General features: G+C 41.1%; 1 protein-coding gene across 2 annotated transcripts; it reads left to right on the top strand.

Moving 5' to 3' along the window:
• The first annotated feature begins 1,144 nt into the window (after positions 1–1,144).
• Positions 1,145–13,903, top strand: LOC307225492 (uncharacterized protein). 2 transcript variants are annotated; one of them, XM_079993378.1, is made up of 14 exons: positions 1,145–1,318; positions 2,317–2,602; positions 3,361–3,512; positions 4,896–4,955; positions 5,792–6,077; positions 6,368–6,519; positions 7,239–7,283; positions 7,775–7,864; positions 8,336–8,621; positions 9,115–9,269; positions 11,449–11,734; positions 12,102–12,253; positions 12,643–12,686; positions 13,680–13,903. In XM_079993378.1, exons 1-13 carry the CDS (start codon positions 1,237–1,239, stop codon positions 12,678–12,680), a joined length of 2,070 nt encoding a protein of 689 aa, XP_079849504.1. In that variant the 5' UTR covers positions 1,145–1,236; the 3' UTR covers positions 12,681–12,686; positions 13,680–13,903. The 2 variants fall into 2 exon arrangements, with proteins under 2 accessions (XP_079849504.1, XP_079849505.1); XM_079993379.1 differs by lacking the exon at positions 7,239–7,283.
• Positions 13,904–15,088: the final 1,185 nt, after the last annotated feature.

Below are 15,088 nucleotides of genomic sequence, written 5' to 3'. Positions count from 1 at the left end.
GCAGTCCCATTTCAGAGGCAGAAAAAGAGGCTGGAGAGGATCGGGCCAAGAGGCAGAGATGAGGCTGGCTGCTGAAGAGTCCAGGGAGTCTCTCACTCCTGCTCCGACTAGCTCCCCTTCCCCCTGGTCTCACAGAATACCAAGAGGAATGAAAAGGGCGGAGCAATGAGAGGCTAGACAAAGGAGCCTGAGATTGCTTGTGAAGGACCCGGGGAGAAGTGCAAATTTGAAGGATGACTGTGTTTCAGTTAGCACATTGGTATTCAGTTAGCACATTTCCCTGCTATCCCACCCCTTGTCTTTGGAAGCCTTATAAGAAGCTGCTGCAGGAGAGGGACACTGAGAAACATCATGGGAGGGGGGTTTCTAGGACCAAGGTGAAACGGTGAAGGTCTCTTGTTATTTTTGCTATTGGAGGCTGCATGTAGTTTCAGTAATCTTGTTATGCAGGCTGCGCAGTTGTTCCATTCCTGACCCCTGCACACATAAGTCTGCCCTGACCCCATTCCTCCCCATTTTCGGGCCACCTCCAGGTCAGCAGTGATGAACGTGTGCATGACCGCACATCAAGCGGATGCGAGTAAAATGGTTGCTGTCACTTTGTTCTGAAAGAAAGAACAGGCCTCCTATTGATTTTCATTTCAGACCATATTTCATGTACTGTTTCTGATCTTTTGCCTCATTTACCTCTAGGGATGCGGGGACGCGCTGTGGTCTACACCACAGAGCCTGGGGCTTGCTGATCAGAAAGTCAGCGGTTCGAATCCCCGTGACGGGGTGAGCTCCCGTTGTTCAGTCCCGGCTCCTGCCAACCTAGCAGTTCGAGCAGCTTAGTCATGCTGGCCACATGGCCTGGAAGGTGTCTGCGGACAAACGCCGGCTCCCTGGCCTATAGAGTGAGATGTGCGTGCAACCCCCGAGGTGTCCATGACTGGACCTAACAGGGGTACCTTTACTTTACCTTTACCTCAGACTCTGGCCTTTGTCAACCCTATTTTGTTGGAACTGGCAACAGGTCAAATATTTCTTCAAGCCACAAAATGAACCTTTGAAATGTACCTTTGAATGGTCTTGATTTTGAACAGTTCTCTGATTGGAGGAGAGCAGCATCCACCAGAGTTCAGTAACCTCGTTCCAATTCTGTTTGGGGCACTCAAATCAAGAGCGCTTCTCTTGGGAAGTGTTCTCTCCTGAGCCTGGCCAGCCTCTTTTTACAGATCCTACAAGAAAGAGGACATGATGGTTCCAAGAAGGACCGTGAAATACTGCCTTTCGCTGCTGCTTTTGACCATCCTGCCTTCCCGACCTGCGTTGGAGGGTGTGTTACCAAGAACTGTGTGTCTTTCCTTCCCTCTATTTTTCTTCACTGGTCTTTCTTTGTATTGTCCCTTGCTTTCTTTTTTCTGTTTCTCTTCTTTGTTTCTCTTCTTTTTGTTCTTTCTTTCTTTCGAGTGCAATGACTGGGGCCTTTATTAATGTCCAATGATTGTAGTCTCATGGGGGTGGTAAATGGTAGATGCCTGGGTGAGAGACAGGAAATGTCGGTCTCCCAGGTGAGAGGCTGGGAGGAGAAATGAAGGATTCCTGGTGAGAGCTGGAAGGAACTACAGTCCTCTGTGTGTGTGTGTGGGGGGGGGTTAGGGCTAAGAATTACTATTAAGAGAGGGCTCTGTATTCTGCTTACTTGATTTGTATTCTCAGTAGTTCTCATGTTACTGTTTTATTCAATAATTTAAAATAAAATCTTAAAAAACAACCAACCAACCCAGAGAAGGCTGTCTTACTTCCTGCTGGAAATGAAAAGAACAAGTTCATTGCTATCCTGTTAATTTCAATAGGGCTTCCTATGTGACTGCCTGCCTTTAGATCAGGGTCCCTGTTTACGTTAAGAAATATTTCTTAACAGTAGTTAATCCAAGCGAAGATAAATTCCTGAAGTACTCGATGTGCCCTCTTCATTGGAAACTACTGTTTCCCACCAGCTTCTGCCCCCTGGGGCTCTTTTCAGTATGGACCACAGCTAACTATTCAGTGACAATTCATAATTATAGGCACTAATAGAAGCACTCCTAACTTATTTACCTCAGAGTAAACTGCATTGAATTTGATAGGACTCTCAGGGCAATTCTAACTATGTCTGCTCAGGGGTTAGTTTAATTGACAATGGAACTTGAATTAGTCGTAACTAATTTGTTCCTTTGTTTTCGGTGGGGTTTTTAGTGCCACTAAAGTGCACTGTAAGCTTTCATACTAAGGAACGAGAGCTAATCCACACCTCTGGCAATAAAATGGAAACTTCCCCCCACTCTCTTTCAGTCTCCAATGTGGCCCTCACCGGAGAAGCTTTACAATCCAGCACCTACAACCCGCTAGGAGGAGCTATGAATGCCATTGATGGGTCTTTAGTAGGTATATTTACAGAGGGATCCTGCACCCACACAGATTATGAAAGTAATCCATGGTGGACGGTAGACTTGCAGGCGCAGTATCAAGTAGTCCATGTAAGCATCACCAATCGGGAAGACTGCTGTGCTCACCGTCTTAATGGGGCTGAAATCCGAGTTGGGGACTCCACAGAGAGAGGAGGCACCACAAATCCTAGGTACTGTATATGGATCGGATACTTTCTAGTCAGGGAAGGGGAAGCTGCGGTCCTCCACGTGTTACAGTAGTACCACTCTCATCATCCTTAGCCATTGTCCACATTGGTTAGGGTTGCGATTTGGGAATTCAACAATTATTTGGAGGGCCACAGGTTCCTTATTCTGTCTTACACACTGAGATGTCATGAGGTACAATAATCTGTTCTGCCCTGTTTTCATCACATCCAGGACTGTTTCCATTCCACTGCAGTTCACTGTCTGCCAAAAGCTACATTATTTTGTTTTGCTGTGCGCTGTGGCAAAATTACATAATTTATGTAATTCCGTACATAAATTATATAAGTTACAATGTCCTATGATGCCACCCCACTCATTTAAATGTAAAGAAAATGCAGTGCAAATTGGTGTGTGTGTGTAATGTAATCAAATTATATATTGTCTGAAAGAAGCCAAAACAGCAAACGCTGATCGTATTCACTGGATCGATTTCTGTTCCACACATGGAGTGAATTTGTGAACATTGGCCATTTCCACTTCTGTTTTTGCAACATCCTGTGGCATTCCTGCTTTACAGTATTATGGCACAGGGAGAACAATGTAGTGGAAAAGTTTCAGACAGATCCCTAGCTATTTGAGTTCCCCAAACATAGCAAATATTTGCTCTCTTTCCTGAAATTTTCATGTGATTTCACCTTTCTGATAAAGTTCTTCAATTATTGTTTAGTACTGTTTCTTGATGTTTTCTTTTCTTTTCTAGATGTGCTATAATAAATTCTTTGGATGCTGGGGAAACACGCAGTTTTTACTGCGAAGCGTCAAAAGGCCAGTTTGTTACAATTACCCTACCAAGGGGCGGATACCTCACGCTTTGTGAAGTCCAGGTGTTTGGTCAAAAGATAGATTCCAGTGGTAAGAAGGAAAGATATTGGTATCTGTTTATGTGCAAAGAGACTGAGGCTGCATATATCCCATGTACTTAAAGCACATTTAACTGCATGCTCCCCCCCCCCAAATTCCTGGGATCTGTATTTTATAAAAGGGTGTTGGGAACTGTAGTTCTGTGAGAGGTAAATTACAGTTCCCAAGATTCTTTACAGGAAGGTATGTCCTTTAAATGGATGGTGTGTATCCAGCCTAATATACAGGAGAAACACAATGTCTATAATGTTGACATTCATTAATGGTCATTCTGGATGCTGTAGTGGCAGATTTTCTTCACTGAGAAGGTGTTGAAGCAGATTACCTTTGAGGTTCCTCCCAATGCTATGATTCTGCCATGCCAGAGTTCCCTGGGAACTGTAGCGTTATATGAGGGAATCTTTCATTAAAGTAATTTCCCCCACAATTCTATAGAGGAAGCCATGACAGTTACATCATTATAATCCATTCCAAACCCAGCACAATATTTTCTAAAACCTCCCCCCTCTCCTCCCCTGTAACCCACACCTTCAGCAGAACTGCTAGTTAGAAAAGACTGACATGAGGCACATCAGAACAATATATAGCATAGTCATAAAACTTCAAAACATCCTTCTACATGCATCAAGAAAGGTTGCAAGTCATGGGATGTAAAGATATGTATATGACTCCACATTGGAATCAACTTCCTTGGGGTCCCCCAAAACATAAGGTCTCAACTATCTCATTTTAACTCCAGTTACCTTGGCAACCAAGCTTTCAGTAGGCTCTGTGGGCATTCCAATCCCACAGTTTACTCCCCTGTTCCCAAAACATGTCAAAGACCTTCAAGAAGAGATGCTGGATTAACACCTGGGCGCTAACTCAAAACAGACATAGCAAAATGTTTTGGCTGACCATTTGTGTCACTTTCCAGGTCAGATAGAAGAGATGGAATGCAGCGTAGAAGGGGCTGCAGTGTGGAAAGCATTGGAAGTTAATCCCTGTTATCTCTGTTTCCCCAGGGATAATTCAATAACCAAGATTTCTAGCTTGGCTATCATTAATCACTACATCATAATCTCTGCTGGTAGAGGGCCGACCAGAGATATCTAGTCCACCATGTTTCCATCCCGGAAGTCCACTTTCCTGGACTCTTGATTATGACTTTTATACTCTCTGTTAAATTTTTAGGATTTTATCTTTGCACGGTTTTAATTGTTGTGATTGACATTTCATTCTTTTTCTCTGCATGCTGCTCTGATAATTTTATCAACGGGAACCCAAGAATGAATAAATAAATAAATCTCTCTAGACTGTGCTGAATGAATTACAGCAGCAGATAAAGGCTCAGCTAAGCCTTTTATTTCTTTTTATTATAAATTTCTTTGGCAGCTGACCATGAGCCAGAGAAGAACAAGCCACTCACACCAGGAGAACAAGTTAACACTTCTGGTAAGTGGACCATTGCATACTGCTAGTTGGGAAGGAATGTTGCTGGTATTGTAGTCTTGTAAATGTGGGTGCCAGTTTGGGCATGATTCAGCCACTTTTAAGCAATTTCTGCAATGTGAGTTCTTTAAAGTCACTCAGCGCTACTTCCTGATATCCTTTAACTCAAGGGAAGCTGCTGAGCTCATCCATCCTTGGCCATTGGAAGTGGTTTGTGTTGATAGGAGTTGGAGTCCAACCAATCTTGAGGGCCATGGATGCCCCATCCCCGCTTCAACTTGAGATGCTGGTGAATGAATTTAGGACGTGAGAATTCAAGGCATTTGCTCACCCACTGATTGATGGGCCCCCAACTTTAATAATAAGACTAGCACTTATAATTCATTCATATATTTATTGCAGATCCATTTTGTATATTCTCATCACCAGTGCTCAGTGATTTAAGTGCAGACAGCTTACATAAAAAAGAAATGAAATAAGCATTATTTTAAAAAATAATCACAATTGCTTATAAAGAAATACAGGATGTAGCTGTGTGATTTACTAAGTCAATAATAAAACATATGCAAAAGAAAACAATGAATGGCCTATGATTATAAAGAGTTTCATGGTCTAAATCAAAACAATTACATCCCCCCCAAAAAAAGAAGATAAAAAGTAACCTTAAACTGTAATAAATCCAGACATTCACATAGACATTCACGCTGGACTTGACGCTCCTGAGCTGCTATGTTTGTATACGAAATGAAATTAAACCAAATGGGGAATAAGCGATCTTGGGCTCATTGGATCCTGAACACTTTCAAGATTCTTTCAAGATTTTCTGCTCTTTCTTATAGTTCCCAATGTGGCTCTTGAAGGGAAAGCATTTCAGTCCAGTATCTACAATGCACTTGGAAACCCTGAGAATGCCATCGATGGGCATATAATTAGTGACTATATGCGTGGCAGCTGCACACACACACAACTAGAATTTAATCCATGGTGGACAGTGGATTTGGGAGCAGAGTTTCGTGTGTCCAGGGTTAGCATCACCAATCGAGGAGACTGCTGTGCGAGGCGGATAAATGGGGCTGAAATTCGAATTGGAAGCTCACCAGTAAAAGGAGGAATCACAAATCCATGGTACGGTAACAGAGTGATGTTATTGATGGGATCATACTTGACTTTTCTTCCTTAAGATCCTAAGAAGAGCCCTGCTAGATTAGATGAAGGCCAAGATTGAATAGTCTAGCACCTTGTGTTCTGTAGTAGCCAACCACATGCCTGCTGGGACCCCATATATAGAACATGAGGACAACAGCCCTCTACAGCCATTGACCCTAGTAACTGATATTCAGAGACATGTTGCCTCTCACCTATCCTGCAGTATGACTTCTGGTTAATACTAACACACGAACCGGTTTCTATTCAAGGTGTGCGACAATCAGGTCATTGGCCCCAGGGGCAACAGCCATTTTTGACTGTGGAGAATTGCAAGGACGTTATGTGACTATCACCATCCCAGGCATTCATATCCTCTCACTGTGTGAAGTTGAAGTGTTTGGTGAAATGCTACCTTCCTCAGGTGCGGAGGTTTCCTTGTCATGTTGTGGTTTCGTGGGCTGCTGGCCGATGTTGTCCTTGAAAAGAAATGGATGGGAGATGTCTAGGCTAGGAAGTCTTTGGCAAGGGAAGCTCTGGAGAAGGAAGCCATCTCTTCTATGGGATGCTTCATGTCACATGTGCTTCTTTGTCTTTTAATAACTACAGTATCAAGTGATGATACACACCAGAAGTGGGAAATTTTAGCCTATAGGCCTATATAGGCTTGCTAGGCCTCCCTGTTTTGGCCAGGGGACTATATCAGGAAAGCCATGCTCACCTGCCCTACAACAGACGACATATAGATGACTTTAACATCTTCATGAATAAGATGCTGATGCCCTGAGGGTAAAGCTGTGCCTGTAAACCTCTGCCCTGCTCCCTTAGAGGCATGGAAGATTTACCAGTAGAAAGCTGGCAACTTTAGTTAGGAGAAGGCTCAGAGTTCGATTGTTGACTCAGTCTAGAATGTTTACACCTGTTCTTCCCTTTTCCCATACCCATTATATTCATTGATATTCCTGTGGGACACTGACAAAATTCTTCTCAAGTTCTGTGCTAATTGGGGGTTTGTGGTACCAGTGATCCCCATCAACCAAGTATACTTGGGATTGTTGTTTTCTAAGTAAGGTTTGGCATGGCTCAGATATTTTTCATCACCTAGGAAGTCTTACTTTGACACTCAATATATGTTTTGTCTAGGAGATGAAAAAGAGACCTCATCTGGAACTATGCAAGAAGCAGAAGGTCAGTAAATGATCCTCACATTCATGTGTTCCAAAAGCCTAAAATGTTATATACAAGACATGAACAACCAGTATTTATTTAGCTGATTAGTTTGAATCAATATGGTAAATTTGGTCTTCTTCACCTCACCAAACACTTCCAGCAACTCTACACTTGTCCCTCTTGTTCCTAAGTCTCTATAAGGTGGCTCATTTCACCTTTCAGGACACAGCCCTCCTTCCCACCCAGGAATCCTTAAGGCAGTGACCTGGGACCTTTCAGATGTTATTGGACTCCTACTCCCATCAGCCCCCACCTGCATGGCCAATGGCCAGGGATGATGGGAGTTGAAGTTCATTTTTTTCTTGGAACTAAATTTGCTTCTTGGTGCTAGATTCACACTAAACTCATTCAGACTTGCTACCTGTTTTTTAGAAATACAACAAAGCACCCAGAATGAAATCTTTCTCATATATTGCTAATCTTTTACTTACATTGATTTCTTCCACTAGTTTTTTCACCAATTGAACAATGGGAGAAGCCAAGAGAACCCAAACAGCCATGGGAAGAAGCAAAAGAGAAGTGGCAACCCTATACAACGGGTAAGCTGACCCTTTTATTGAAGATGGGTGTGAACTATCAAACCTGGTGGTATATGTATTTTTCTTATAGATTGCATAGAAAACTTACCCAAGAGTTCTTGTATGCTCACACAGAGGACACTTGATTTATAAGTGCCAATGTTAAAATATTACTCTTGATATCATAAACCACTCTTCCCTAAGTACATCCTATCAAGCAGTCCCTACAACTGTGGATGGGAACATGAGATTTGGGACGCATAAAGTAAAAGCCCTCTTGTGGATGGAGGTACTCAAATACACATACAGAAACAAGGACTCATGTATGCATGAATGCAATGCCCTGGTGTGCACAGAACCCCCAAATGTTAATTATTCATTCCACTAATATTTGAGAGCCTACTTTGCAAGTTCATTTTCCTTCTGGATAGTTTTGCTAAGCTGTTTATTAGTGGAAACACCATTCTTCCGTTGGTTTTTTCCCCCTTGTAGTCTACAATGCAGCTCTTGAAGGAAAGGCATTCCAGTCCACCATCTTCAATGATCTGGGATCTGCTGAGCATGCCAATGATGGCTCTACCTCTGCTGACTATTTGCGTGGACACTGCACTCACACCCAAGAAGAAGCTAATCCGTGGTGGACAGTGGACCTTAGGGAAAGATTTGATGTGTCCAGTGTAGTGATCACCAATCGAGGGGACTGTTGTGCGGAAAGAATAAATGGCGCTGAAATTCGAGTTGGGGACTCGGATGATGAAGGAGGCATCAGAAATCCCAGGTATTGCCAATGTCAGCTACCCAAGGATGCCAGGCCTAGGACTGGGCATTTGGCTAGTCCGATTTAGTCAAGTGGCCAATCAAAAATGGTAAAGCAATGATAAAGTATTTCTTAAAGGATTAACTTTATTAGAAGAATAAGCAAGACTCTTTCACAATTAACAGTAGACTAGCATTTTTAATAACAAGAATACAAAGCTGAAAATGAATGAACTGCAGCTAAAATCTTATGTTCATTTTTCACATGGTCTAATCCTCATCTGACTGCAAAAAACAAAGCCAAATACTTGGTCAGTTTACGGGCTAAGTGAATGGCTAAGTGACAGTATTTGACTAGTGAATTGACTGGTATCCTTGCCATATTTTGGATAAAGTATTCATTAGCATAAGATCTTGTTCATGCTTGCCCCTCACCCCCCGCCAGGTATTGAACTTGTTGCTGATTGTATTCTTTAAATCTCTCATTAAGGCTAACATACTGGTTTCCTTTCAAGGTGTGCCACCATCACTTCACTGGGTTTGGGAGAAACAAAAAAATATCAGTGTGAAGGAATGCTGGGACGGTATGTGACTATTACCATTCCAGGAGAAGCCAAATATCTAACCCTCTGTGAAGTTCAAGTTTTTGGTCACAGGAGAGCTCCCCCAGGTATGTATAAAAATTTCCCAACAAATACCTGAGTATTTGTTGGCATAATTACTTTTTGCTGGAGAAATAGTTGTCTGAGCTGGGAATGGGCACTTTCAGGTGTTTGAAATAAGAAGTTCTTAATATTCTAGGCTGGAATATATTATTACGGTTTTGAGGGGTCAGTCTGGTTGATGATTCCCTTCAAAATCTGTGATAGAGATTAGACTCTATACAAGGAAACCAGTCAAACCAGTTACTTTGTTCAGGTAATGGCATTAGCAGGCCAGGTAAGTCCTGCCATTCATATTAGAAAGACTTATGTCTCACAACAAATGTAACTGATCTGTAGAAAACACAACCTGAAAAAGACACAATGCATGTACTTTTGTAAACTAAGAAAACCTTTCATAACAATTATTTTTAAAAAGAAAAGAAAGAGTTTGCCCTGTTGCCCACCGTCTTGTGCTCAGGTTGTATGTATTTATAAATGAAACTATATATCCTAAAGACATCACAGTCTCCAAAGATCTTCTTTCCAAGGAAACTTCATTCCAGCACACCTGGAGTTTCTTGCTGCTTGGAGATTGGGGTGCACACAACAATATCCATTGGCCTTGTAACATTTGTTTATCCATCTATCCACCTCTCTCTCTCTCTTATCTATCTGTCTAAGATCTATCTATCTATCATCTATCATCTATCTATCTATCTATCTATCTATCTATCATCTATCTATCTATCTATCTATCTATCTATCTATCTATCATCTATCTATCTATCTATCTATCTATCTATCTATCTATCTATATCATCTATCTATCTATTATCTATCTATATCTATCTATCTATCTATCTATCTATCTATCTATCTATCTATCTATCATCTATCTATCTATCTATCTATCTATCTATCTATCTATCATCTATCTATCTATCTATCATCTATCTATCTATCTATCTATCTATCTATCTATCTATCTATCATCTATCATCTATCTATATCATCTATCTAATCTATATCTATCTATCTATCTATCTATCTATCATCTATCATCTATCTATCTATCTATCTATCTATCTATCTATCTCTATCATCTATCTATCATCTATATCTATCATCTATCTATCTATCTATCATCTATCATCTATCATCTATCTATCTATCTATCTATCTATCTATCTATCTATCTATATCTATCTATCTATCATCATCTATCTATCTATCTATCATCTATATCTATATCTATCTATTTATCTATCTATCATCTATCTATCTATCTATCATCTATCTATCTATCATCTATCTATCTATCTATCTATCTATCTATCTATCTCTATCATCTATCTATCATCTATATCTATCATCTATCTATCTATCTATCATCTATCATCTATCTATCTATCTATCTATCTATCTATCTATCTATATCTATCTATCTATCTATCATCATCTATCTATCTATCTATCATCTATATCTATATCTATCTATTTATCTATCTATCTATCTATCTATCTATCTATCTATCTATCATCTATCTATCATCTATCTATATCTATCTATATCTATCTATCATCTATCTATCTATCTATCTATCTATCTATCTATCTATCTATCTATCATCTATCTATCTATCTATCATCTATCTATCTATCTATCTATCTATCTATCTATCTATCTATCTATCATCTATCATCTATCATGTATCTATCTATCATCTCTCTCTCTCTCTCTCTAGCTATCATCTATCTATCTATCATCTATCTATCTATCCTATTTATTTCTCCCTAACAGGGACTTAAGGTGGCTAACATGTAAAATAGGAACAGCTAAAAACATTGGGGAAAATATCATTTAAAACAATTAAGCTTTAATATCTCTATCTCTGTCTCATCTACAAACACACACAAATACACTATTAACCAAGACAAAGGCCAGTCAGCAAATGACCATACCATGGGCACGTCCAGATTGGTGACTCATGTTGCTATCCAATCATTTGTTTCTCTACTGAGAGCTACAAGTTGAACTGTGTGTGTGTACACACTCTTTTGATGTATATAATCTGCTATGTTGCATCCACACTAGTGGGTGTGACAAAGCTGAGATAAGGGCGCTGCATTGTTCAAGCAATATCTGGAAACCCAGAACTAGTTTTCTTGTTTAGTTGTGTGAGCATTACTTTCCCTTTCCTGCAGTTCCCAATGTGGCCCTCGAAGGTGAGGCATCCCAGTCCAGTACCTACAACCAACTAGGAGTTGCAAAGAATGCCATTGATGGGTCCACCTCCACTAATTATATGCGTAGATCATGCACTCACACGGATAGAGAGCCGAATCCATGGTGGGCTGTGGACTTGAAGGGAGAATTTGATGTGTCTAGCATAAGCATCACCAATCGAGAAGACTGTTGTGCAGACCGGCTGGATGGGGCTGAAATCCGCATTGGCAACTCCTTTGAGAATGGCGGTTCTGCAAATCCCAGGTACCTGCTGGTTGAATGTTCTCAAGGGGGTCACAAGGATAAGGCACAGAGAAGACAATACCATGGGAAAGATGAGACAATGCAGAAACCACAGATAAAAAATATATCTGTGTAATGCAGTGATCTTCCATTATTCATCTGTATCTTTTATTCTTTTCAGTGTGGATCAGGTTGACCAGCAGCCATCCTGATGTGGCTGGACTACAACTCCCATCACCCCTGACCTTTGGCCTGGGGCTGATGGGAGTTGGGTTCCTGAAACGTCTCGAGGTCTACTGGTTAGCCATTTCTAGGATAAATCATGTTGCAGTTGATGGTGTCCTTCAGTCACCTAATATTATTAACATGAATGGATTTCTTTTTCAAGGTGTGCCACTATCACCTCACTGGGTGCTGGAGAAACCCGCAATTACAATTGTGGAGGATTCAAAGGACAGTATGTAACACTTACCATCCCAGGCATTCAGTATCTCACCCTGTGTGAAGTCCAAGTGTTTGGTGTGAAGGTGGATTCATCTGGTGAGTAAAAAGGTTTCTCGGGTGGATAAGAAATATGGATAAGCCCTTAGTGGTGCAATTGAGGCCTATCCCCATTTGCTGATAACTGAGCACCAGGCTCAGCTTTACTTACAGCAGGCATGTAACATGAGTTCAGCACTAAACTGTTCTAAAACAATTGTGCTTCTAGTCAAGACCTACCCATTTGGAACGCAGAAAGTGTAAAAGTGAACGGGGGCTTTTATCCCAACAGCCAGAAAGGAGCCACCCTAAGGAGACAGGTGGAGATTGGGCAGATGGGGACCCTTTCCCCTTATCATCTGAGGAAGCTCGATGTTGTCAGAATTGGACACTTCTTCTTGTTTTGGATGTAAACACATATAATCATCTTCCCATCTTGAATTCTGCAGGACATCCAGACATCCCATCTGAAAAGGAAGAAGCATAATTGAGAGTAAGTTCATTTCTCTTTAAATTCACAGATCTAAAAGATCTGTCACCCCCAATATTTGCAGAGGTCCACAAGGACTGGTTCTGAATTCTGCCTTGGACTGAACTGAATTTTGGGTGAAGTTTTGGGCTTCCACTCAGACAGATTCCCCAAATTTGGCTGAGAAGCTTCCTTCAAATTGGCACCTTTTTTTCACATGCTTCAGAGCTACCAACCTAGAGGAACTGGAGTTTTAGGCTATGCTGATCTCACTTCAGTCGCATCCTTCCCTATAGGAACAAAGACCTCAAGAGCTGAATCAGAGAACTGCCTCTATTGTCAAATGTTGTGTTTATGGTGATATATGCATTTATTTTATGGTGGTATATATGTGTCCATGGTTTTAGTGTGCGACAGCTGTTTCATTCATATGTATCCTTCCATATAGCAAAGACGACATGTTCATGTTCTATTGCTTCAGATAGGCAAAGAAGACAATTTTCCACTCTGCAAGCTTTGCGAAGGATTGCTCCTAACTGAATTTCATATCATTGTCTCTCTTGAGTTTATTTTATTAGGCAGAAAACCCTATGTGTTTTTTGTACTTTTTTTGTATTGTGTGCTGTTTGTAGTCCTTGTGTATTGTAGGTAACCTTGGATAATTCATACAGAGGCAGAATATACAGTATATATTATTTCAAAAGAAAATAAATAATTGAGGCTGTGGTCATCCCACATGAATGTGTGAACTAGCCTTAAAAGGCCGTGGAGTGAACAACACTTTTCTAATAAGACAGAAGACAGTTAATATTTTAATTATTAGTTTTAATAACCTATATTGCCTGTTTAATATTGTTTTGCAGTATGTTGTCCAGGGAATGTTTGTAGATGCGTAGCTGTAAACATGTAATGCATAAAATAAACAACCCTGGCAGGTTGCATCCCAAGGAGAGCACAGATCCTGCAACCCACAAATCACCCTGGTATCTCAGCTGCCTTATTTTTCTTTCCGCATAGATTACATTGCATGGGACAGCAGAAATTGTGAAACCAAGAGCCCCTGCATTTGTAGAAAGACACCACAAATTATTGTTAGTAGGGACTAACAAGGAGGAACCCTGGCTGGCCGTCTAGAAGAATCTGCACCCAGAGGGATGTCAACTCCTTCCATGACTGCTAAACTCACCTGCTACTCATCTATAGGCTGAAATCCCAAATAAACAGTAGAACTTGCAACTCTATGTGGCTGGGTGTGTCATCTGTTACAAGATGGGGAAACGTATTCCTTGATTTTTCTTACATACTTTATTTATTTGAATAGTCATAATTCTCACTTTTTCAAAGTGGTGGTATACCCAGCAGAAACAATTTAAAAATGGCAGACATATTAGTAAAAGCTGTTGGGAAGCAATCTCAGATTTGAAAGGCCTTTGTGACTGAGTCAGACCAATGGGTCCATTTGGATCAATATATGAATGTACTGTAACAGAGACGGAACACATGAAACCACAGCATGGCCCATGGGCTTTGTTTCCATGTAGAATATATATGGGAGAAAACCAGCCATGTTATTCTGTTGTGGCAAAAACACATTTGTTATGAACAAAATGGTGATTCTGCCCAACAGGTGAGGCAAGGGTATGGTTGTACCACTGAGCTTGGCTGTGGACCAGACTCTCCTTATTGGGTGTCGTCCAGATGTTGAACTGCAACCCCAGGAGCCCCAGTCAGTTTGGTTGGAGGAGGTTACTGTAGGCAATGGGTTTTTGAGATCACAGATTGTACTCCTTGCTTCCTACTGACATTCAACTGCCATTCCTCCTCCTTTATGGCCATGTTGCACAAAGCTGCCAACTGATCTGATAAAGGAGACACTCCTCTCTCTCTCTCTCTCTCTCTCTCTCTCTCTCTCTCTCTCTCTCTCTCTCTCTCGTAAGCTGATTGAGTTTGTTCATAACTTGCAAACAGGTCTGTCAGGTTGTTCCCAAGGCTGTCCTGTTTGCCAGATTAGATTACATCTTTCGGCATTGAATAAATATTGCTACAGTTGAATAATGTTCATTTTCAGGAACTGAAGCTGCTAGCCTTGAACTCTGTTGCAGAAAAAGTTGAACGGATATTGACAGCCTTCCAAAAACCACCCGGCAGCAGAGTTTCAGCTGTCTTTGGCTAGGCAGGATAAAATAAATATCTTGCATGCCTCCCATCCTACTTTTACTCTTGGCTTGGAAAACAGGGAACATGGACTTAAAACTGTTTAGGAATGGGTGCATCTGTCAAATTTGGTTTCTCCCAGATTTCCCTTCTGAAGTTCCAGTGATGCCAACACTGGATTTCCCGGGCCAGTTGACTGCATGTTGACTGGGGGCCCGACATCCACCCACTCAGTCCATAGGGAAGAACTGATGTTTATGTATATATATAAA

This window comes from Podarcis cretensis (assembly GCF_951804945.1).
Source record: "Podarcis cretensis genome assembly, chromosome: 10".
In the NCBI taxonomy this organism is placed as follows: domain Eukaryota; kingdom Metazoa; phylum Chordata; class Lepidosauria; order Squamata; family Lacertidae; genus Podarcis; species Podarcis cretensis.
This window is presented reverse-complemented; position numbering and strand designations above follow the sequence as displayed.

What these genes read in the sequence shown, in the direction of transcription:
- LOC307225492 (XM_079993378.1), top strand. Translation starts at nt 1,237, where the DNA reads ATGATGGTTCCAAGAAGGACCGTGAAATACTGCCTTTCGCTGCTGCTT. An exon ending in TCAAAAGATAGATTCCAGTG is followed by an intron (nt 3,513 to 4,895) that starts GTAAGAAGGAAA and finishes TTTCTTTGGCAG; the next exon opens with CTGACCATGAGCCAGAGAAG. An exon ending in GGAGGCATCAGAAATCCCAG is followed by an intron (nt 8,622 to 9,114) that starts GTATTGCCAATG and finishes TTTCCTTTCAAG; the next exon opens with GTGTGCCACCATCACTTCAC.